Source organism: Macaca mulatta, chromosome 6 (assembly GCF_049350105.2).
Source record: "Macaca mulatta isolate MMU2019108-1 chromosome 6, T2T-MMU8v2.0, whole genome shotgun sequence".
NCBI lineage: Eukaryota > Metazoa > Chordata > Mammalia > Primates > Cercopithecidae > Macaca > Macaca mulatta.
The window spans coordinates 15,129,441-15,155,012 of NC_133411.1; the positions used below are offsets into that span (position 1 = coordinate 15,129,441).

At 41.3% G+C, this 25,572-nt stretch overlaps 1 protein-coding gene across 1 annotated transcript in view; it reads right to left on the minus strand.

Annotated features, from left to right (window-relative positions):
• The window catches only part of DNAH5 (dynein axonemal heavy chain 5), a 247,805-nt gene that overhangs the window by 8,886 nt on the left and 213,347 nt on the right, over window positions 1–25,572 (minus strand). The window contains exons 71-78 of the mRNA XM_078004351.1: window positions 21,971–22,216; window positions 19,636–19,855; window positions 18,082–18,287; window positions 17,254–17,457; window positions 15,179–15,394; window positions 9,231–9,443; window positions 1,919–2,071; window positions 1,268–1,499 (exon numbers count right to left, since the gene is read on the minus strand). Coding sequence (XP_077860477.1) covers window positions 1,268–1,499; window positions 1,919–2,071; window positions 9,231–9,443; window positions 15,179–15,394; window positions 17,254–17,457; window positions 18,082–18,287; window positions 19,636–19,855; window positions 21,971–22,216 — 1,690 coding nt within the window. The remainder of the gene's footprint in view (window positions 1–1,267; window positions 1,500–1,918; window positions 2,072–9,230; window positions 9,444–15,178; window positions 15,395–17,253; window positions 17,458–18,081; window positions 18,288–19,635; window positions 19,856–21,970; window positions 22,217–25,572) is intronic.

The window sequence follows — 25,572 nt, forward strand, 5'->3', positions numbered from 1 at the left end:
CCTAGACATCTCTATGTTTTCTTTCTGAGCATCTCTTTTGTAACATGTATCAATTTGTATTTTCATTATTTACTTACTATGGGTCTCCTTCACCAGACTGTGAGTCTCTGGGGGCTGGATCTGGTTCATAATGATCTTTGCATCCCTAGCGCCTAAGGTTATGACTGGTAACTATTAGACATCCACCAAATGTTTCCTTAAAAAACAAATACTTGGGGCTGGGCGCTGAGGAGGCTGAGGCTGGAGAATCGCTTGAACTCAGGAGTTGGAGGTTGCAGTGATCTGAGATCGTGTCACTGCACTCCAGCCTGGGTGACAGAGCGAGACTCTGTCTCAAATAAATAAACAAACAAACAAACACTTATAGTTCATTAATTATTTTATCCCTTTACTTGTTAGAATCTCTTGTGCTTCTATCGTAAAATCAGTACTTCCTTGGAATCCACTACCATGGCTAGAGTTTATGGTTTATGCTTCTAAAATGAACAGGGAATTCCCTCATGTGCTAAAATGTGGTTATCGCTGTAGAGATGTCAGCTGAGTGAAAGGTGACCAAAAAAAGAGCCTCCAGAAAACATCAATCCAACAACGGAAAATAGTTTAGGCATTTTTAGACTTGTCAAGTACAGCTTTGATAATTTTGTTAAAGTAGAATCACGTGTGTACTTCACAGAAGTGTTATTACATTCAAAGACAGAAATAAGAACCCAGTATCTTACCATTAGCTATAGGATTAAGCCAAATGCCTCTGAATTCAATCTAGATTTCACTACCTGGTTCAAACCTCCAGGTTGGTAGAGCCACAGCCTCCAACTGAGCCCTGTGCAATCTCATCTAGAAAGCCTCCTTACCACAGCTCACCCCACCACATTGTATCCATTCTTCAAAGCTCAGTCCAGGCCCAAATGCTCCTGAGACTCAGCCCCCGCCCACTTCATCCCGTGTTATCTCACTCTCCTTCCCCATGCTTATTAACCATGCCAAACATTTCTTTCTTATCTCGTCAGCTAATATTTCCTGAGTATCCACACGTATTAATCTGCTTTATTAGATAAGCAAGTACTATCTAGAACTATTGCCTCCTCAATATACTCAAGAAAGTGCCTAGAGGTCAGTAAGTCCCCATTAAACATGGGTGTGAATGTAAAGCTGGTTGATAAGAGAGTAAAATCTCTACTACATGATGACAAAAATAATGAACTCCCGTGTTGATAATGTCATCCAAACGAACAATGTGAACACTTACTGAAGGTACAAGACAACTTACTATTGTTTTCTGCATAAATCCTTATGACAGGCATCAACTCAAAGAGCACTTTTGGCTTTGATTCAATGAGTTTCATGTTCCTCTTGTCCCAGCCAGCACCTTCAAGATATAGGCCATAGACATAGACGCCCTCTGTGGGAGGGGCAGAAATGTCATCCTTCATCCATTTGGTGACTTCATTGCAAAGCACCATATTGTCCAGAGCCCAGCCTTTGTTGGCCCGAGTTATTTCCTATTCAGGGCAGCAAAAGATGAATGGAGCAGTTAGAGGTTTGTCTTAATAGAAAGAGCATAACAATAATGAAAGCTTGGCTCCAAATCACTCTAATTTGAAGGAAGTACAATAGTGCCTAAAGAATTAGCAAGATTCTCTCATAAAAAAAAAAAATAACCACATCCTAATTTAGCTATGTCTACTTTAAAAAGAAATACAAAGTCAAATCAAATACAAAAATAAGAAATAAATATTTTGAAAGTTGAGCTAGCAGCCTGAGAACAAGTGGCTGGGATTTATGTTCATGACAATGTAATTGCTAGTACCAAAAAGAGACAGTCATTCTCTGTCTTATTATAGTCTTTAAAACTATAATGAAAGAAAACCCTGTGGAGGAAAATTATAATAACACAACGGGTGCAAATCAGAGCTCTTACCTGTCGCATTGCAGTTAAAAATCCCTGGGGGTTAAAAAAGCCTGTCATCCAAAAGCAGTGAGGTCGGCCATTGAAAACCCACGAGGTAAACTGGCCATTTCTTTCTATAAGTTCAGTAAACCAGAAACCCAGCGTACTTGAAACCCAAGAAACCTGCAGTGAAGACATTTAAACAATTAATTGATATAAGTTTAACACTGCAGTGTAAAACAGCTATGTTCACTAAAAAAAAATGATGAAATATCAATTTCACTTTTATAATGAAAAAAGTCTCTAAGTCATGAATTTTCCCTGGATTCTGGCATAAGTGTTTCAAATTATTCTTTCTCCTTAATAATAGTAATGCTACTAAGATATGACAGAATATACTAGTCATCACATGAACATCAGATCAATTCACAGAACTGTTCAAGATATCTAATGTCAATCGAATCACTTTCCATGTACCAATATATTCATCACTGATTCTGCTGTAAAGGAATCAAAACAATTTATTGGATTAAATTTCAAGGCTTTCATCATTTTTCCTTAGGTTACAATTTCAATTTATAACACATAAAAAAGGATTTTTATTTACATAAATATGCTCACAGCCTTATCAAGATAAATCAACACTGTAAAATAGATCCCATGGATAATAAGATGTAGAAGACTTGCTACACTTAATTGTAATGGGGTGAACAACAGTCCTTTCCCAGAATGTTTGTCACTTTAGAATACCTTTTTGTTTCCTCTCTTGAAGGAGCAAAAAATGGAAACCCAAGACTCTTTGTCATCCACAAATTATTTGCATTTATTGCTTCTGACTTTCTCCCTGAATTCACCTGTGGGGCTTCCATTACGACAACTGGCATGGATATGTCATTAATGCCATGAGCAGCAGCAGTGGAAGGTATCTTCAAATCATAGATTATAACATTTTACTGTAATTGCAATATTTTATGTATGAATAAATGTAGTAATCAACCTGGGTATAACACTTGAATTTCAAACACCTTAAGAATTAATTTGCCTATTTTCAAGAGTTATTGAGATTCCAAAGTCTGATAATAAGCTGAGAAGAATAAAAACCTGAACAAAAAGATCATAATTTAAGAATTAAATCACTCATTGTCTGCTATCATTATAGGTCTGTTAACTAAAAGAGATGTGTATTTTATACTACGTTCGGTCTGAGGGCAGAGGGAGCTGCTAACGAGAGTGCCCCCTGACAGGGATTCCTGTTCCAGAGCCTCCCAGGTCCTACCGAGGTGGATGATCTGGTTTGGTAGGGAAGGAACTCATAATGGCCAGTGATCTGGAAGAGTCTCCCTCAGTCCTTGGCAATGAGAAGAGGCAATTTAGATAGAAAACTCTCTGGTATGGGCAATGGATTTATTAAAGATGAGAAGGAAATAAACGGGTCTGGTCAAAGCTGATTCCGAGTCTCTAAGCTATGTGATGAGAGGGATGGGGGGTGGTGTCATCAAATAACATGCAGAAGACAACAAGAAGCAGTCCTACTCACTACATGCTGCCTGCAGAACTCACTACCTCATAATCTGCTGAAGTCTGGATGACACACCTGAGGCTCGGCACTAAACAAGTCCTACCGCCCTCCCATGTAGCCAAGTAACCTACAGAGGCCAATGCTCTATCCCCCCACCCACCAACCTCATGTCTGTATGCTGCCCTCTCTGTGCAGCCCCAACCTGACGCAATCCCCCTCTGTCCTTGGCAATAACAAGAGGCAAGCCCCCCTCCCAAGCCTTTCCACTCTACCTTCAGCATCTTCAATGCCATGATCAGGAAACTCTTCTAGATCCTCCACCTCATTCTGGAACATCCTCTCCATCCCTTCTCTTAACTGAAGTCTGCCCCCCACCCCACACCTTCAACCCAGCACAGACTGTTTCCTTCACAGCCTTCTCCAAATGTAGGCTACTGCTTTCCTCATACTCAACAACCCTCAGGACCAGGGGAAGAGGAGACGACCTTGTCATTTCTGACTGTTGTTGCCAGGTCATCATGCTACATCATTCTCTTCTTTTGAGTCTCATGCCATCCAGACATACTATCCTTACCCCTACTTGCTTCTATCACCTACTGGTCACTTCCTCTTATTCATGAAGGAATTTAGCTCCTGGTTTACTCTTCTACTCAATCCCCCAAATAATCATGAGGATGATGATGATGATTGTGTTGGTGGTGGAGGTGGGGGTGGTGGTGGTGGTGGTGATGGTGGTGATGGCAGAGGCAGTAATTGGTGGTAACAGTGGTGGTGATGGTCATAGTGGGGATGGTGGTGGAGGCAGTAATGGTGGCTGTGGTGGTGACAGTGGTGGTGATGGTCATAGTGGTGATGGTGGTTGTGGTGGTGATGGTGGTGGTGGTGGTGCCGTTTTGCTATAAATAATCACAGGCACTTACACAGCACTGGCCACATGCCAGGAGCTGTTCTAAGCACTTCACACATATCAACTCATTTAATTCTCACAATAATGCTAGGAATTATATAATGCTATTATTTCCCTTTTACAGTTAAGGAAACTGAGGCACAACAAGGCAACTAGCGTACCCCAAGTTAGATAGCCCATAAGAGACATGATTTGAACCTGGGTATTCTGGTCAAGTAAGTGCATACTCAAAACCTGTATACTGCCTTTATTTACTTTGATTAATCATTCTAGGTGACTTCAGCCACCCATGTGAATGATGCATTTAACATCCTACTATCTTATCTCATGACCCTCTGCTCTCTAATGACCCTGATGTCCATTCCATTTTATTCCTCTGCTCTCGTACTCTCATGTTAAATTTTGTCATCCCCAAACACTAGCCTGTTGGGAAGTGCGTTTTTTCCCCACTCCTATATTTCCTTCGATGGGGAGAGAGCTCCTTGTCGATAACACTCCAAGATCCTTGACCCTCTCATTCTCCCCACTCCCAGGAGGTAAAGAAATTCATCTGGTTTCTGGCTGTTTCAGAGATGGGTTCTGCTCATCAGATGTCCCATGTGCCCCCTATACTTCCCAGCCTCACATGCAGTTAGGTTGGGTCCAAGGCTCTAATTCTGATTCACAGACTGTGAATGAAAGTGGCATGGGTCACTTCCTAATCCAGAAAGTCTAGACCTGGGGTGCCTCATCCCTTTCCCTTCCCTCTGCTGTGATGACTTCAGAGGCCACATGCTCCAGGTGGTACAGCTCCCAGATGACAAGGCCTCCATAATGAGGGTCCCAGAGTAACTGTGTGGAGCCAAGGATGCACCCAGCTGGTGTGGGACATAAGGAAGTAGGGTGCAGCTATAACAGCAGGTCCTGAAGTATGATCGGTGGCTTAGCACTAGGGTAGCAGGAGGTTGGAGAAGCCATAGCAGCAGTGGAAAGATGGAGATACAGTTAGGAAGCCCAGCCAGCCAGCCCCTTCTGCTTTTATTGCTTCTGCTTTTATTGCTGGGGGTAGCAGGGGGAAAGGGAGCACACACTCTCTTCTGCTCCCACACTCTCTTCTGCTCCTGCACACTCTAGCTTCACAGGGAAGTCTCTGTAGAGGAAACTGTCTAGCGTCGTGCTGCTGGTGGGTAAGTCTGTCTAATTCCGAATTCTGGTTCTGAAACCCCACAACTCAGGGGTTTCAGCAGATAGAAGCCACATTGTTCAATATTAGCTTTATCAATAAATGTTCTCTAATCTACACTACTCCTTTTCTGCCATTTAATTGCTTTGCAATTCAGACGGAGAAAAGAGCTAGCTATTTAGCTGCCTTAAGAAATCCAACATGCACCATCCCCACTCCACATTCCATTCTTCAACCATAACCTCCACTTCCAGTTCACTTATTCAAGGACAGTCCTTGACCTAAGCATGGTATCTGATTCTTTGGTTCCATGATTTTCACCTCATCCATACATTTTGTCCCATCTCCATTAGGCTAGGTGAAATAAGCCAGGCACAGAAAGGCAAATACTGCATCATCTCACTTACGTGTGGAGCCTGAAAGAGTTGAACTCATAAAAATAGAGAGTAGAATGGTGGTTACCAGAGACTAGAGGGTGGGGTGATGAGGGAGGGAATAGGAAGTTGTTGATCAAAGGGTATAAAATTTCAGTCAGATAGGAGAAGCACATTCGAAAGATCTATTTTACAACAAGGTGACTATAGTTTATGGCAATAGACTGTAGTTTTTCTTTTTCTTCTTTTTTTTTTTGGAGACAGTCTCAATCTACCACCCAGGCTGGAGTGCAGTGGCATGATCTCGGCTCACTGCAAGCTCTGTCTCCTGGGTTCATGCCATTCTCCTGCCTCAGCCTCCCAAGTAGCTGGGACTACAGGTGCATGCCACCACACCCAGCTAATTTTTTGTATTTTTTAATAGAGACAGGGTTTCACCATGTTAGCCAGGATGGTCTCAATCTCCTGACCTCGTGATCCGCCCGCCTTGGCCTCCCAAAGTGCTGGGAGTACAGGTGTGAGCCACCGCACCCGGCTGCAATGCACTGTATTCTTGAAAATTGCTGAGAGTGGCTTTTAGGTCTGAACCACAAGAAAACGTTAATTAAGTATGTGAGGTAATGCCTATGTTAATTAGCCCAGCTCAGCCACTCTACAGGATACACATCTTTCAAAACAACATGTAGCACACCATAAATGTATATAATTTTTGTCAAGTAAAATAAATTTTAAAATAAGTCTTTAACAGTTTTTGTCCCATCTCTTCGCCTCTCGTCTTCACCTGCTGTCATTATAATCTCCCCATTGAGAATGGCGTCCATGAGCTAGCTACCTCTCCCACCATGGGTTGAATTGTGTCCCGGCCCAAACCATACGTTGAAGTCCTAACCCCCAGCACCTAACAACATGATCTTTTTTGGGAACAGGGTCTTTATAGAGGAAATAAAGTGAAAATGAGGGCATAAGGGTGACCCTACTCCAATATGTTGCTGTCCTTATGAAAAGGGGAAATTTGGACACAGAGACAGATATGCAGAGAGGGAAGATGTTGTGAATGTACTCAGGGCAAAGAAAGTCACACAAAGACAAAGAGAGAGATTGGACTAGGACTGCCACAAGCCAAGGAGCTCCTGGGGCCACCAGAAGGTAGAATGAAGCAAAGAAGGATACTCCCCTAGACACTCTGAAGGGAGCATGGCTGGTCAACAGTTCTATTTTGGACTTGCCACCTCCAGAATTGAAAGAAAACAAATTTCTGTTGCTTAAGCCACCCAGTCGGTGGTACTTTGTTATGGCAGCCAAAAAATCCCAGCACAACTGCCACTGCACTCTCCAGGTGGGTGTACAACACGGAAGCTCCTCAAGTATCCGCCTTCCCAGGCCTACTCCTGGCAGTCGAAGCCAGCTGGAGGTGATGCACACCGGTGAAGGCTGGTTTCATTCACATTCATAACTTGAGATCTCAAAGGGGTGAATCCTGTCACCTTCCTATGCCTGCATTTCTGTCCTAGTTTCCCCTTCCTTCCAACCTTTAGGTGTGGCAGGGCAAGCGAATGAGGAAGCGGAGTAGAATTGAAAATCTAGGGAGCAGCGACACTGGGAGTGACCTGTCAGGCCAGCCCTACTTGGGTTCACGCTGTGGGTGTGGAGGCCCCCAGACTATGGCAGGAGTCAGATGGAAAGGAAGCCATGGGGAAGATCCAGATTTTCCCAAGAAATAGGTTATAGAAGACACCACCTCCTACTCTTTTCCTATGTATTTTTCCACCATAATTAATCTTAGCAACTTCACTTACATCTCCCCATAACATGGGTGTGCATATGCATACACATTGCACGCGCACATACACACACACACACACAAATACAGAACAAAGAGAAGAATACCATTTAGGCTCCATCCCTTCAAATGTCCTCTACTAAAATACACTTATTTTCCTACTTACAAAGACACTCAGGAACTCATTTTACTTTTCCAAGTGAAAAATTATTCCTTAAAACTGTATCTGTCTTTAGCACAATTACTAACAAGTAACCAGTGAGCATGCTGTTAAATTCTTATCCGCTGAGTTTGATATATACATACTACATACTATATTTACAGATACAGTGATACTGGAGGGGGGCAGGGAAGTGCTGGGTAGAGAAGGCCACAGTCCCTGGCGAAGGTTCCACCCTCAGGCTTGTGCCCACAGACCTAAGTGAGAACAGGCACTCTTGTTTTCATGCCCAAATGTTGCATTTTCCAAGACCACTCTGGTCCACCATGTCCCCCATCCTGTGCTCATATAAACCCAAGAGACCATAGTGGACACACACACAGTGGCTGGATGTCAAGAGGAGCAGAAGCGCAGAGGAGCACACTGACAGACACCAGCAGATACTGGCAGGACCAACAAACACCACTGACAGCAGGATGACATGGAATTTGCTCAGGCACGGTCAGAGAAGAGTGCAGCCACTGGGTGGCCCAACTCCAGGGGAAGACCACCTTCCCACTCCATCCCCCTTCTGGCTCCCCCTCCACCTTGCTGAGAGCAACTTCCACCGCTTAATAAAACCTTGCACCCAACCTCTAAGCCCACATATGAACCAATTTTTCCAGTACACTAGGGCAAGAACCCAGGATACAGAAAGCCCTCTGTCCTTGCCATAAGGAAGAGGGTCTAATTGAGCTGATTAACGTGAGCCACCTGCAGATGGCAAAACTGAAAGAGCGCACTGTAACACACGCCCGTTCGGGAGCTGTAAACACTCAACCCTAGACACTGCCATGGGGTTGGAGCGCCAAAACAGTCCCCACGACCTGCCCCTCTGCATGCTCCCACTAGGGATTTGAGCAGCAGGGCATGGAAAACCGAGCCACACCCAGTCACATGCCCTGCGAGGGGGATAAGGGAACTCCTCCCATTTCAACAGCATATAGCAGAAACTTTTTTTTTTTCTTTTTGGTGTGACTTTTGATGTGAGGGTGAGGGTAGGGGGCAAGTTTTCTTCTATGAAACCAACATCATGGGCTTTGGAGTCCAGGGGCTTGGGTTCAAATTCTGATTCTCTGGCTACTTAGATGTGTAATCTGAGAAAAGACGTAACCTGTCCAAACCTTGAGTTTCTCATCTGTAAAATAAGAGCAATAAAATACAAAATTTAAGTAAAATAATGCATGTAAAATGTCCTAGCAGAGAACCTGATCCGTGGGATTTGCTTAAAAAAAAACTTCCTTCCCTACCTATGGTCTAAAAGTACAGGGTCGTAAGGGGCTTAGTCCCTATGCAAAAGAACCATGTTGAGTAAATTATCCTTCGATGCTTTCCACTTGCCAATTACAACTCTTCACAACAACAGGTGAACAGGCAGAATAACAGCAGGCTTATACATACTTTTTTCCACCAAGCAGGGATTCTAGCATCAAACATGCAATCCAGCGCATCTCGCAGATTTTCACTCATGATGATGGTGCCATCAATAGCCAGTTTCAGCTCAGTGAGGGTGCTGCGGACAAGGCTGAGTACCCTTTGCATCCTGTCTATTTCCTGCCTGAGGAAAATGTTCATAGGCTGGAATGGCCCCATCTTCTGCAGCCTCTCTTTTACCTGCCATGGAGACATTCAAAGCACATGTTAACAATTAGCTACTAAGGATTTTACAGACCTTGTGCCCTGGGGCCTCTGAACAGATCTGAATTCTTACTATTCCATAAATAATAAGCTTCTATTTTATTGCATGGCAAAAAGAAAAAAGAAAACAGAAAAAAGGATCTGTTAGATGACCAGCCCGAATTTTCATGCCATGTGGGAAGGAACAGGCAGCCATGAATTCACAGAAGAATGTAAATTGCATGACCACAACCATGTAGTCTTCTAAAGAGCAAATGCACTTATTGGGAAACTCCCTTTCTGCCAATCTGAGCTCTTTCAAACCCACATGTGGACACACACAAGCAGACATGTACACACACACAGCCATTCTGCTGGCTGTCTCAAGAAACCAGAATTCTCTTTTAAGAGCTTCCTGTTGTTTTCATCAAAGCAACCATCTACCCCACATCCATTCATTATCATCCTACAAGTATTTATCCAGAGTCTTCTATGTATCAGATATTGTGCTTGGCCAAGTTGCTATAACTTAAGGTAGCACTACAAATTCAGCAAAAGGACGGAGACTCTTCTAACTCCTGCTACTTACCATGTTTATTTACGTAGTTATCATTCTATTTTTAGACATTTTTGTCGTTTCCTAAATATTTCAACCCCTGTTAGACATGAATGACGCCTTTCCTGATCCTATAATGAAGAGTGCTTATCAAAGCTGACAACAGTATTGATTTTTCTCCAAGCAAGTGATCAGAGGTTATTCCAGGGACATTATCCCCTTAACTAAAGGTCCTTAAGTTCAGTCTGTAGTATTAGCAGCCAAAATTAGTAGCCTGCTCAGTAGAAAACAGTGGGGGTACAGAAGACACAAAATGCTACAGGATTCCTCTTGAAATGAGGTACGAAAGGGAAAAATACAAAGAAATAGGGTGGTTCTGTGCTAGAAGAACCAATTGATTGTCCAGGTCATCTCTTAAAACTATGGAAAATCAGCTACCTCTTACTCTTGGTTTAATCAAATAGTTTTATTTTTTTATTTTATTTGTTTTGTAAATATTTTTTAAAATTTTTGTGAGTGCATACGTAATTGAATTGTTTGTAACTCAAAGGATAATTGAAGATTTAAAAAAATACTATCAGGGTAACTCTTTCCACAATACTCATTAAGATGTCAAAAAATAAAACAATTGGGGGACAGAGGCAAGACTAGATTGCAGCTCTGACTCGGACGGACAGAGCAGTGTTCAGAGGCTTGCATTGTGAACATTAGCTCCGGATCGACTGCAAGAACAAAGCAGCAATCCCAAGAGGACCCACAGACTCTGTGAAGGAGGCAGACTGCTCCTGCAGGACCCAGGAGACACCCCAAATACTGTGAATGCCCCAACTGCAGAAGAGGGAAAGAGAGAGCCTCCTCTCCTGAACACACACCCCCACTGAAGAAACTGAAGTAGGCACAGCAGGACAAGCCCAATGAGAGGCTGAGCTTAGACACACCTAGCCTTGCCCCCGCCCCACCCCCCCCCACCCGTGGTCCTTCCCTGCCCACCCTGGTAGTGGCAGACAAAGGGCATATAATCTTGGGAGTTCTAGGGCCCCGCCCATTGCCGGTTTCTCTTCATACTACCACAGCTGATGCTCTCTGGAAAGCACCACCTCCCAGCAGGAGGTCAACCAACACAAAAACAGAGCATTAAATCACCATTGCACTCCACCACCAACTCCACCAGAACAAATGTCGCTATCCACAGCTGTGAGACCCACAGACAATGTTCACATCACTAGACTCTGGGCAGACAACCCCTAGTACCGGCCCAGAGCCTTGCTGGGTGGCTAGACCCAGAAGAGAGACAACAATCACTGCAGCTCGGCTCAAAGGAAGCCACATCCATAGGAAAAGGGGGAGACTACTACATCAAGGGAACTCCCTGTGGGACAAAAGAATCTGAACAACAGCCTTCAGCCTAAGACCTTCCCTCTGACAGAGCCTACCCAAATGAGAAGGAACCAGAAAACCAACTCTGGTAATATGATAAAAATTGACATTCTAATGTCACACCTCAAGGAACTAGAGAAACAAGAAGAAACCAAACTCAAACCCAGCAGAAGAAAGGAAATAACCAAGATCAGAGCAGAACTAAATGAAATTGAAACAAAACAAAGCAATACAAAAGGTAAATGAAACAAAAAGCTGGTTATTTGAAAAGATAAATAAAATTGATAGACTATTAGCAAGATTCACTGAGAAAAGAAGAGAAAAAATCCAAATAACCTCACTAAGAAACAAAACAGGCAATATTGCAACTGACACCACTGAAATACAAGAGATCATTCAAGGCTACTATGAACACCTTTACACACATAAACCAGAAAACCCAGAAGAGATGGATAAATTCCTGGAAAAATACAGCCCTTCTAGCTTTCATCAGGAAGAATTAGATAACCCTGAACAGACCAATAACAGGTAGTGAGATTGAAATGGTAATTTTAAAATTACCAACATAAAAAAGTCCAAGACCAGAAGGATTCATAGCAGAATTCTACTAGATATTCAAAGAATTGGTACCAATCCTTTTGACACTATTCTACAAGATAGAGAAAGAAGAAACCCTCCCTAATTCATTCTATGAAGCTAGCATAACCCTAATACCAAAATCAGTAAAGGACATACCCAAAAAAGAAAACTACAGACTGATACCCTTGATGAACATAGATGCCAAAATCCTTAACAAAATACCAGCTAACTGAATCCAACAACATATCAAAAAGATAATCCACCATGATCAAGTGGCTTTCATACCAGGGATGCAGGAATGGTTTAACATACACAAGTTAATAAATGAGCAGAATTAAAAACAAAAATCACATGATCATCCCAATAGATGCAGAAAAAGCATTCAACGAAATCCAGCATCTCTCTATGATTAAAACTCTCAAAAAATCACCATACAAGGGACATACCTCAGTGTAATAAAAGCCATCTATGACAAACCCACAACCAACATAATATTGAATGGGGAAAAGTTGAAAGCATTTCCTCTGAGAACCAGAACAAGACAAGGATGTCCACTCTCACCACTCCTCTTGAACATAGTACTGGAAGTCCTAGCCAGAGCAATCAGTCAAGAGAAAGAAATAAAGGGCATCCAAATCAGTAAAGAGGAAGTCAAACTGTCACTGCTTGCTGACGATACGATCATTTACCTTGAAAACTCTAAAGACTCCCCCAGAAAGTTCCTGGAACTGATAAAAGAATTCAACAAAGTTTCTGGATACAAGATTAATGTACACAAATCAGTAGCTCTTCTCTACCAACAGTGACCAAGTGGAGAATCAAATCAAGAATGTAACCCCTTTTACAATAGCTGCAAAAAAAATAGAATACTTAGGAATATACCTAACCAAGAAGTCGGAAAACTACAAAACACTGCTGAAAGAAATCACAGACAACACAAACAAATGGAAACCCATCCCGTGCTCATGGATGGGTAGAATCAATATTGTGAAAATGACCACGCTGCCAAAAGCAATCTACAAATTCAATGCAATCCCCATCAAAATACCACCATCATTCTTCAAAGAATGAGAAACAAAAATTCTAAAATTCATATGGAACCACAAAAGAGCCTGCATAGCCAAAGCAAGACTAATCACAAAGAACAAATCAGGAGGCATCATACTACCTGATTTCAAACTATACTATAAGGCCATAGTCTCCAAAACAACATGGTACTGGTGTAAAAACAGGCACATAGACCAATTGAATAGAACAGAGAACCCAGAAATAAACCCAAATACTTACAGCCAACTGAACGTTGACAAAGCAAACAAAAACCTAAAGTGGGGAAAGGACACCCTTTTTTAAAAATGGTGATGGAATAATTAGCTAGCCACATGTATAAGAATAAAACTGGACCCTCATCTCTCACCTTATACAAAAATCAACTCAAGATGGATTAAGGACTTAAATCTAAGACTTGAAACTATAAAAATTCTAGACAATAACATTGGAAAAACCCTTCTAGACATTAGTTTAGGCAAGGATTTCATGACCAAGAACTCAAAAGCAAATGCAATAACAACAAAGATATATACTTGGCACCTAATTGAACTAAAGAGCTTTTGCATGGTGAAAGGAACAGTCAGCACAGTGAGCAAACAACCCACAGAGTGGGAGAAAAATCTTCACAATCTATACATCTGACAAAGAACTAATATCCAGAATCACAAAGAACTCAAACAAATCAGTAAGAGAAAAACAAACAATCACATCCAAAAGTGGGCTAAGGATATGAACAGACAATTCTCAAAAGAAGATATACAAGTGGCCATATGAGAAAAATGCTCAACATCACTAATGATCAGGGAAATGCAAATCAAAACCACAACGCGATAACACCTTACTCCTGCAAGAATGGCTATAATCAAAAAATCAAAAAACAGTAGTTGTTGGCATGGATGCAGTGACCAAGGAATGCTTCTACGCCACTGGTGAGAATGTAAACTAGTACAGCCACTATGGAAAACTGTCAAGATTCCTTTAAAAAGTAAAACTACCATTTGATCCAGCAATCCCACTACTGGGTATCTACCCAGAGGAAAAGAAGTTATTCTACAAAAAAGATACTTGCACATGCATGTTTATAGCAGCACAATTCACAATTGCAAAATCATGGAACCAACCCAAATGCCCATCAATCAATGAATGTATAAAGAAATTGCAGTATGTATGTATACCACATATATATATGTGTGTGTGTGTCTGTGTGTGTGTATATATGATGGAATACTACTCAGCCATTAAAAGGAATGAATTAACAGCATTTGCAGCGATCTGGATGAGATTGAGGACTATTATCTTAAGTGAAGTAACTCAGGAATGGGAAACCAAACATCATGTGTCCTCACTGATAAGTGGGAGCTAAGCTATGAGGACGCAAAGGCATAAGAATGATATAATGGACTTTGGGGACTTGGGGGGAAGAATGTGAGGGAGGCGAGGAATGAAAGATTACAAATATGGTGCATTGTATACTGCTCAGGTGATGGGTGCACCAATACCTCACAAATCACCACTAAAGAATTTACTCATGTACCCAAATACCACCTATACCCCAATAATTCATGAAAAAAATTTAAAAACATTAATGCAATTTAAAAAGATGTCAAAAATTAACTTTCATCATCATAAATTTGCTTAGAAACTGCTTATATACTAAAAATACCAGTTTCCAAAACTTGTGAGATGAAGAAGCTGCAGAAGTAATGATATAAATGTAGACTCTCTGAAATAAAGAAGGCCTGAATTTTAAGGTGTACATTAAACTACATAAAGTATATTTTTTAATAATCAGGCGTTTTAATAATACTTCGCTTTCTTTTGAACAAATGCAATGTAAAGTACCTCAGGGAAGGTTCAGAAAAGCAGTCCTAACCCATCAGTACACACTTTTAAATCAATCATAACTACTAACATTCTCAACAGGTTTCCTTATGGTTTATATATTGTTTTTATATATAAGGTTTATATATGCATATATGGTTTATATATATAAGATTACATTACATTCACGGATGCAAAAACTTCTTTATCTGGTTCTTTAAGAAGCTGGTTTTTAAAAGAATATTTTTTAATTTCAGGAAAATTATTTTTTGCCCTCCTTTCTTCTTCCTCACTCTCCCAACCAAAGCTATCCAACCCCAGCTGACATTTTGTTAGAATTTCATCAACTCACTTCAAAGGGGACATAGTCTGGGGGCAGCTTCTCCAGCATATCATCAGCCAGCCGGGCCACCACCGCTTCCCGGGTCTCATCCCCTCCACCAGAGCTGTCCTTGGGTTGGATGCCTAGGATGGTGTCCAGCACGCCCTTGGCCAGCTTGCTCTGATAGGTGATGTCAGCATTGGGGTGCAGCCCAAACACCTCAGGGCTGTCGTAGGCAGGCAAACTCTGAACAACATACACCTCAGGTAAGTACAGACTGCCAACATAAGCACCGTCTAAACTTCACTATCTTGGGAAACAAAAATGCTTTTATGAGGATATACACTGACTTAAGTCTTATTGGTGTCAAGTTACAAACCTTGATAATTTCCCCAGAAAATAATCAAAAGTTTGCTTTAAAAGCCAATTAACATTGAGGAACAGACACTAGGCTCACGGCTCTTTACAACCTGCACCTCAAATAAAACTGAATCAGAGAGAGACTGTCTTGTTACACAACATGCGAGATAGAAAGGGAGTTGTGGATTCGTGTTTTGCTTTCTGATGGTCTAACTGAATTCAAACCAGTTGTCCAAATCAATGTTGTATAGCTAATGGTTATTATGTTTAGAAGAAACCAGGAAATGACAGCTCTAGTAATCATGGTCCAAATAAAGGCAGCAGGTGGGACTTGTACTCTCCCAAGGAAAAAGACAGACTAGGAAAAGAGATAAACTGAGAAAGCAACAGAGTCAGAGAGAAAAAACAGAGACAGAGACGTGTGGGACACAGGCAGAAGCAGGAGAAGCAGGCAAAAAGATCCCCCGACTGTTCGAAAAAAAGGACAATTTACTGACAATTTGACACATATTTCTATGTATGAATCTTATCCTTAACTTAATTATTGTCATACTCATATTTCCCTCCCTTCCTCCCCCTCATTTTATTCCCTCTTGCATAATGTCTTCTTATGAGCTACCTCAAATGCACTGTGAGATGGGGTTATATAAAAAATATATGTACAGGCACCCCTAAATTTATACCTTCATGGCCACTTTTCCTATTCAGTGCTGATGATTTAAAGATACACGCAGTGCAGTAAGACAAATATATTTGTTGATTTGAATTAATAAAAGTGCAGAGGTGGTAATATATGATAAACTCATTACATTCATATATCAAAAAACATGTAAATATACTGATAAATTTAGCTCTCTGGGGCTGTTATGTTTTAGTTTGTTTACTCTGAGATAAATCTTAGAGACCAAAGAGATGACTACATAATGATATAATGAATTTTAGGTATAGAGAAAGAGGACGCAGTCACCTTAAAAATCAGAATTTTTTCCCTACGTATTCCCAAACTGCCTGTAGAAATCTACCTATTCCTTCTTATGTCAGTGCTTCTCAACCAAGGACAATTTTGCCCCCCCAGGGCACATTTGGCAATTTCAGGAGGCATTTTTCGTTCTTGCAACTGGGTAGGGGGTTGTTATTGGCATCCCGTGGACAGAGGCCAGGGATGCTGCTAAACAGCACAGGCCAGCCCCCTATGACAGAGAATGATCCAACCCTGAATGTCAATAGTGCCAAGGTTGAGAAACTCTGTCTTGGAGGAAGCTCTTACACAAAGCAGCTTCCTGGACATATCCTTAAGCCTGTCCATTAGGCCAGGGTTAAGGAGCAGATGTCATGGGATTAGTCAAATGGATTGGAAAACAGACAAATTGGGTCGAGAAGCTGCCTTTGCCCTACTGCCGTGGCAGCCGAAGTTTCACAGACAGAGAACTCCAGGTGATTTGTGTAGGTCTCCTAGTTCTAAATCTCCCTAATCTATCATCTTCCTCAAAGAAAATTCCTCCCTAGGGCATTAAAAAAGAGGAAGATGGAAACACGATTCACACAAAACACACACTCAGAACAAACATAAACATTTTAATCATCCATTGAGTATAAAAATACAAAGAAAGCCTTCACAGCAAAAGCATTAGTATATATCACCATTAAAATTTATGGTAAAAGCAACACAGAGAGTATAATTAATACCCAAAACTCAAATGGCTACAGATACTTGCTCTATGCATAAAATTCTGAAGTTGACAAACCTGGATATATTGAAGATAGTTATCCACTGTGCTGCATCTTGGAATGTTGTATCCTTGGTAAAAATTGAAATCTAGTCCAAACATATTTTCACTGAACCAAACCTTAGCAAATGTGTTCAACAATCTCTTATCATAGTCGTCAGTGACTCTGCCTCCATATTGAATCTCTCCTATCATGTAGCGGATGGTGGTCCAGGAGACGCCCTGGGACAATTGATAGAATAATTATGTAGAACTGACTACCGTTGCATTATTATTTCCCTGCCAAGTCACACCCATGTATTCACTTTCAACAACATTCATTTAGTCAGGCATTCTTCCTCAGTACTGCAAAGAGAAAGTGCAGAAAGAAAAGTAAAAAGGTAAAGAAGAGTAGTTACTCAATGCTCATGTCCATGATTTGAAATAGCCTTCCTTGATGCATTCGTATGTTTTCATACTTCAATATAAATAGAAAATAGTGTTTGCTTTTGAGCTTATTGAGGCAGTTCTTTAGAAAGCACACACTTCAAACTAATCTGGACTCCCATTTTCATTTTTTAGGATTTTGAAGAACAAGTTTCCCCACCCACACCCTCTGACAACAGGCCCCTTGAGGCTGTCTTTGGAATGTCAACTTGCCTTTGAGAAATAAAATAATAATCAAAATTTGACCAATATTTCCTGAAACCAAGAGGCAAGTGTGACCCAAATTGCTATGACTTCAAGATGACTTTGCAAGCACAGCAAATTCTCTTATATAATTTACCCCAAAGCTAGGAGGTCCTGTGAGCTTGATGGCCCAAGCCCACAGCCACCAGAGGCACGAGGCAGCACGCACAGCAGTACCTTTTTGACATCCATGTCATCCAAGTGGTTTTGGATGAACTGCACAGTGGCATTAAAGTCCGCCTGGTTAAATTCATAGGGGATATTCCACCCCAGGGCACCGAACTTGCGCCTCTCCTGGACGGTGGAGTGCAGGAAAGCCACTGCGTACAACATGGGCTTCCACTGGGACCCGGAGGTCACATCCAGCAGGTCTTGGCTCACACCTGTTGTGGTCAGTTGGGTGAAAAATGTATCATCTCTCAAATGTCTTTATTTTCCACTACTTTTAAAAGTAATCATTTTTGTAAGTCCCTGATATTAAAATTCACTTACTTTGGATTATTTTTATGACACTCGAGTGACAATAATAATTTAACTTTTGGGTGCCCAGAGGCCATTTCTTTCTGAAAAATCTTCAAAGAGACTTTGGGGAGAGGAGGAGCTTGCTAACATGGGTCAAGTTCATGCCAATCTAGCAAGATCATATGAGGGCAAAATCAAGATGGAAAGGTAACGACAGTTAAACAAATTCTGCCGCTATTACTGTAACTACTACTCTATTATTATTACTGTTGTTTTGAGCATATTCTTGGGGCACATACTTTTAACTAATTTGATATTAATTAAGATAGTATATATAGAAGCCCTTTGCACCTGAGTACATGCTCCAAATAATAATGATTGATACATATGCATATACTATATTGTATATATAATTAGATTTATTTATTTTCTTTTACTGCCATTATCCTTCCACCTCTGTTTTATCCCCACATTGTCTTATGGATTGGCAGGAATTTCAGCCTTGTTAACAACTCCCCAGAAGTCTCTTTGCAGGTTTTCCGGATTGAAATACAATAATTATATTTATTATGGTTATGAAATACATGATTTTAGTTACAATTTATTTCAATTCTCCTGGAGAGATTCTCTTGTCCCTATTTTATACGTGAGAAAATTGAAACTCAGATTGAGTGACTCGCACCCAAGAGAACGAAGTAATTGTCAACAGCAAGGGCCAGAATCAGGATTTCCGACTGAAAGTTCCATGTTCTTTTCATGACCACAAATCCCATACATAAAGAGGCAGCGGCCAAGAGAGCGACCTCAGCCCCAGTCATGATGGGGGCATTTGGGCCTGAGTTTGCTGCCACTGGATTTTTAACTTAGCTACCTTCTGACATATGGCCCTAATGAAAGGCAGGCAGGCATCGCCGTAATTCAGACTCTCCTCTTGGAAGAGACTACTGTACTACTTTAGGTATGGAGCACAGAGACCATAAATGACAAAATTGTTCATTTTTGATGTTAATTATGTCTAGCTGGAGAACAGCATGGGCTTAAATAGGGCAGTACTGGGAAAATAGGAAACTAGAAGGTAGGAATCATGAACTCTGATTCGTTAACAGTGCCGGGGCATATTTACAAAAGAGGACCATCACCTCCCCATCAGGTTAAACAGCAGTACTATTTGCTATAACCGTATCCTAGTTAATCCTTTTATAATTTTTTTTAGGAAAACAATTTAAGTACAGAAAACTCCTATAGACTCAGAAGTATTTCTGGACTCACCACCATATGTTCTTTTCAGTCCTGCCCGGAGGCCCTGTGGAGGATCGTTGGCAAATTTAATGGACATCTGAAGGAGTGTAATGGGAAACTGCTTATGAACCTCGGTGGTCATCCAGAGGCGGAATGCATCATGTACAAGCTCAGTTTCTATGATTATGTCCATCAGCTCATCCATGAAATCAAGTCCCAGATGGCAGTTCTGCAGAAGTGCCCATCCTCCCTAAGTCAACAGCAGTAAATGGAAGTTAGGTGGTTTTGTGTTTCGCCCAAATTCGAAATTACGACATTCTTTAGTAATTAAGTAATTACAATTTAAGCCGGGCGCAGTGGCTCACGCTTGTAATCCCAGCACTTTGGGAGGCCGAGGCGGGCGGATCATGAGGTCAGGAGATCGAGACCACGATGAAACCCCGTCTCTACTAAAAATATAAAAAATTAGCCGGGCGCGGTGGCAGGTGCCTGTAGTCCCAGTTACTCAGGAGGCTGAGGCAGGAGAATGGTGTGAACCCGGGAGGCGGAGCTTGCAGTGAGCCGAGGTCGAGATCGCGCCACTGCACTCCGGCCTGGGCTACAGAAACCACTTTAAATTAATCTAGGTCAAATCTCAGAAAACAAAAATGTTTAATTGAGACAAGCTATTTTTTTTAGTCCATGCATTTGTTCCAGTATACACTAGTATGCAATTGTACCAATACTATGTGGTTGCAATCATGAATATAATCAAAGTTAAACATAAAAGGACTTCCAAGTAAAGATGGTTGATTGAAAACATCCATTTAACTCAGATCCCTCCCCAAATTCCATTAAAACTACAATGAAGAAAATTTTTAAAGGCATGAACTCTTAAGGACAGTGACAGAGAGAATGAAGGCATCATCACTAACATTTAAAAGAGGTTCAAGAAAGTTGAATCCTAAACTAGCATTTAGAGAAAGCTGAGATGCAACCTGATATATACCACATAACTCCCCAAATTCTGCCTGCCTTAATGAAAAATGAGAAGTTGATTTTCTACAGAAGGCAAAACAGGGTCTAGATTGGAGGATACCAGCACACTGAAGGAATAGGTACTACACTGAAATCAGGTGGAAGAACGATTGCCTGCTGAATTTTGAGACCTGCAACTTTCTGCCTCCCACTAGTTCTCAGAATCCTAGCAACAGAGCATACACCCTTTAGAATGTGGAAGAACCTTCCCTGGGAATCACACTAAAAAGAGCAAGAGCTTTAGAAAATAATAAGCCATATTTTTTGCCTGAATTATACCATAAGTATAGGAAGATCTTTGTGTAATGCAACTCAGGCAAAATTGGGGGTCATGTAACAATAATTTCCTCAATATCTACTCTATAAAATATTTTTGCTAAAATCATCTACAAGATTCAGGTCATAATCTTAAGGTGTTTTTCTATAACCCATCTTAGATCACTGACTAGAGCAGCATGAGTTGTCTTTCCAAAAAAAAAAAAAAAAACATTAGATCTAAAGTCTTAGCAGTTACTCGTAAAACTGATAATTTAGAGATTTCACATTTCCCTTATATTTTCTTCAGAAATTTACAGTACTGATGAATAAATTATCCAACCTTTACCCTTTGAAAATTTCAATTGATGCCATTCACAATTCAAAACAAAAAGGAAATTCAATATAAAACACAGCAACTAAAAAAAGACTTCAGCTTCTCTCTTTTATCCAGCATAGAAGTGAATCCTGCCCTGAGATTCCTTCTTTTGTATTTTGCTTTGTTTTGGTTTTTGAGAAAGGGTCTCATTCTGTCACCCAGGCTGGACTGCAGTGACTGCAGCCTCTACTTTCCCAGATCAAGTGATCCTCCCACCTCAGCCTCCAACATAGATGGGACCACAGGCACATGCCACCACATCCAGTTAATTTTTTTTGTAAAGATGGGGTCTATATTACCCAGGCTGGTCTTGAACTCCTGAGCTCAAGCAATCCTTAGCCTTGGCCTCCCAAAGTGCTGAGATTAAGTTGTGAGGCATCACACCCAGGTGATCTAAACTTCTTAGGTGAGAACTCCGATGTTCCATCTTCACCCCCAGAATCCCATTTCTTTGGGATTGCCATTCTCTGCATTAAATGTTTTGTTTTCAACCTACTGAGTATACCATCCACTTTGCTATCCTTGGGTAGTTGATTTATTTGCCACATTGCCTCAAAAGTTTTAATGTTAGCTTAAATTTTTTTTTAAAAAATGCTGTTTAGTAAACAGCAGGCAGCATGTAAATTTAAACTCCTAATGATTTGTATTTTTCTTCTGCATTGCTATTCCATAATCTGTAATACGAACAGCACAAAAGTAGACACTCAGCCTTACGTTCGCCATGGTGTGCTGCAAGAGCTTCCGAGCATGGACCTCCTGGCCCTGGCCCATGGACACATAACAGGTTTCTATTTTTAATCTCTTCCCCAAGGCAATGATGGAATCTGTGGGGTCTGAGCCCATAGACAGGAGACAGATGAGTGGCGTCCGTGGATCAGATTCCTCCCACATCTTTTCCAAGTCTAGAATAACACCTTCGGCATATTTTTCTCCCATGGAGTCCACGATGTACTTGCGGGCCTGCCAAAAACAGCACACAAGTCAGCAAAAGCCGTTCCAACTGTTTCATGTGGATAATGTAGTATAGTTTCCAAAATTCAGTTTTGTAATGATCTCAATGATGTCCACAGTAACCCTGTCAGGGAAACAGGGTAGAGACTGTTTTGTCATATTTGTTTGTTTATATCTCCATTCTGTAGGTGGGAAGACTGTGTTGCTTACTCAGTACAAAATCAGACCAAAGTTACAGTACAAAAATCAGTACAAATAAAAGAACCAAAGTTGTATGACCCCTGGTCTGAAACCCGTTTCAATACACTGGTTGCCTCCTGCTACACCAGGAAACAAAAATACTGGGAAACTATTGTTTAGGATGCTCTAAGGCAAATATTTATGCATGTAAATAATAAAGTAAGCAACACAATACCTGCAATGTAATGGGTACTGATCAAATAGATAATTACTGAGTGACTACTTGCATGAAATGTATTGGATATTTGTTGAATGAATGAATGAATGAATGAATGAATGAATGAGTTTTTAAAGATTTAATTCATATTCTCTCTCCTCCTCATTGTCGTCGTTCCTTCCCATATTTGGCTCATCCCTTTACTATTAATTTTGTTTTGAACGAAATCCATACTCAAAATATCACAGATTTTGTCAACTTTATTACAACCATAGAAACACATTCTGGTAACAACAAATTCCTTTTTCAAATGAGGTGAAAGTGTTATAATTTATTTTTCAACAGATGGTATTGTGAATACGACCCTTAGTCTATATTCTCTGCCTTCTAAATAATTAAATTCCCTCAAAAACATTTTTCCTCCTATTCGTGTGATCTTCTTCCACCTTAGACGGGTAAAACCCAAGTTTCTCTCCCCAGCAGCATTCCCCACAAAAATCATAACTTAGGCATGGGTGCCACATGACCTGTAACTCTCCCAAGGGCTAGGCAGGTGAGCCTCCCCACTCCAATTCCCATAGAAACACAAAACAGCTTCAGATGGAGCTTCCCTTGAATCAGACAGGTTTCAGATAGACCTGGACCAAACGGGAGCCAGAGCTGGTTCAGTCATCATCCTTGACTTTAAAACATCAGAGTTTGATTTTCAGCCAGTAATGTGGGCTCATCCCTCATCTTCAATATCTTGCTATCCCCTATTCATCCTCAAAATGTACCCCAAGCATCTGAGCTTACAAATTGGTGTGATGTTTCCCACTCGTGTTTGCCTTCTTTGTGGGTTACAATGAAAGAGAAGTGGCCACCACAGAGGACTCTCCTGGCTTACTATGTCCTCTCGTAGCTTGGTAAGAGAGGTAAAATGGGTGCCACATGAGTCTAGACTGTTGAATGACTGGCTTGGTCCTACTTTCTGATTCCACCTGGTGTGTGGAGACTTCTCAAGCAAGCTTCATCGTTCGTATAGCCAGGGAAAGGGTGTCTGAAACTTGGTCATCATGAAATGTCCATCTTCCTCATGAGAGTGCAAAACACAAAAAGAGGAGCGTTCACATTCCCTAACTCAGACCAGCTAATGCAGAAACAGCTGGGCCATTTTACTGTGGATCTCTTCTCCTTCTTGTAAAGTCATAATCCTCCTCATAAAGTCCATTCCCCCATACCAATGGCAGATTAAGAGGCATGCCAACTTTGTAGAATACACAGGATTTCCTGCCTTGGCAACTATTTCTAGATGGCTTTGGGGAAGGACCTCTACCTGGTTTCCCAAAGGAACAAGAAATGGTGGTCAGGCCCTCTTTGACAGGACTAGGCCACTGGCAATGAAATGACTAACAGCACCTCGGCTCCTCACCCACAAAGAGGCTCACACCTTCCAACCTTCCTCTTTATTAGTTCAGTGGCTGGGAGGTTTTGAGGAGGTGAATTTCAGTCCAGTTGAACTTGAGGCACAGGGTGCTATTTATTTTCATGCCTCTCAATACTTTTTCTAGGTTGGGCAGATCCAATATCTAAATCTCCACCTTGCATATAAAAACTTACATATTTTTCTACAGCCTCTGGCAGGTGTTTGATAAGTTTGACTGCCATGTTCTTTGACTTCCCCAAATGTCTACTCCATGTGCACATTCAGTCACAGTCACCAAAGCAGGGAGTCCTGTGATCAGGAAGGACTTCAAAAGCTGGACACGGAGGCATTCCACAGTTGCAGTGGTTTCTCAGCCACATGTACCGCCATCACTGCAGCATCTCTACAGTGCAACTCATCAAGATTCAAGCACTTTCTACCCCAGGGTAGCAAAGGTCTCAATATGGCCAATTCTGCCATATAACTCAGCATTGACCCAGTTCAGGTATTATCATCCAAGCCCTGAGTTAACATGCTAGAATACTGAGGGGCCAGATGGTAAATATTTTAGACTTTGGTGGCCAAATCATCTCTATTGCAACTCAACTCTGCCATTGTTGCAGAAAAGCAGTCATAGGCACACAAATAAAAAGCATGGTTATGTTCCAATAAAATGTTAGGGACACTGAAGTGTGAATGTTATACAGTCTTCACTTATCACAAAATATTAGTCTTCTGGTGATTTTTTTCAGGTATTTAAAAATATAATTCTTAAGTAGCCAGCTGAACATAAACAGACAGTGGGCCAAATGTTGTTGGCAGGCCCTACTTTGCCAACCTCTGGAACAGATAACAACAGGGAAGGCTGCCTCACTTATATCTGGAGAAAGGACCTTTCGTCATAATTCCAGTTCCTGGGAAGGGATATTCTTAAATAGGGTCACTGTCATGGTTCAAATTGGCTGTAAGCCTAAGGGATGTAATGAGTCTATGGGGCAAATACGTAATATGCAAGGATGCTCAGCAACCCCAGGTAAGGCCCCACTGCAGTAGGCATGGATCTGAAATCACACATGCGTGCATTAGAAAGAGCACATTTCTTCATCTTCTTTACCTCAACTTCAACCCAACACCCTGCATTATCTCACCGGGCCAGTAGGACAATAATTCCAGGCATCTCTCAGTCTCCCCATCTTCCCAAAGTCTTGGGAGCCCATCCCTTGCACCAGTGTGCCCTGGATGCAGGATATGGAGTCAAAGGAAATTATTTTGGAGATTCAAGATTTAAGGACTGCCCTGCTGTGCTTCAGACTTGCATAGGGCCTACTAGTCATTTCTTTTGGCCAATTTCTCCCTCCTGGAATGAAAATATGCCTTACTACCATTGTATCTTGGGAGGAAATAATTTGTTTTGATTTTACAGGCTCATAGGTGGGAGGAGATGAGTCTCAGAGAGACTTAGGACTTTGGACTTGATGCTGTGACAAGACTTTGGGGGATGATTAGGAAGAGATGATTGAATTTTGCAGTGTGAGAAGGACATGAGATTTGAGGGGCCATGGG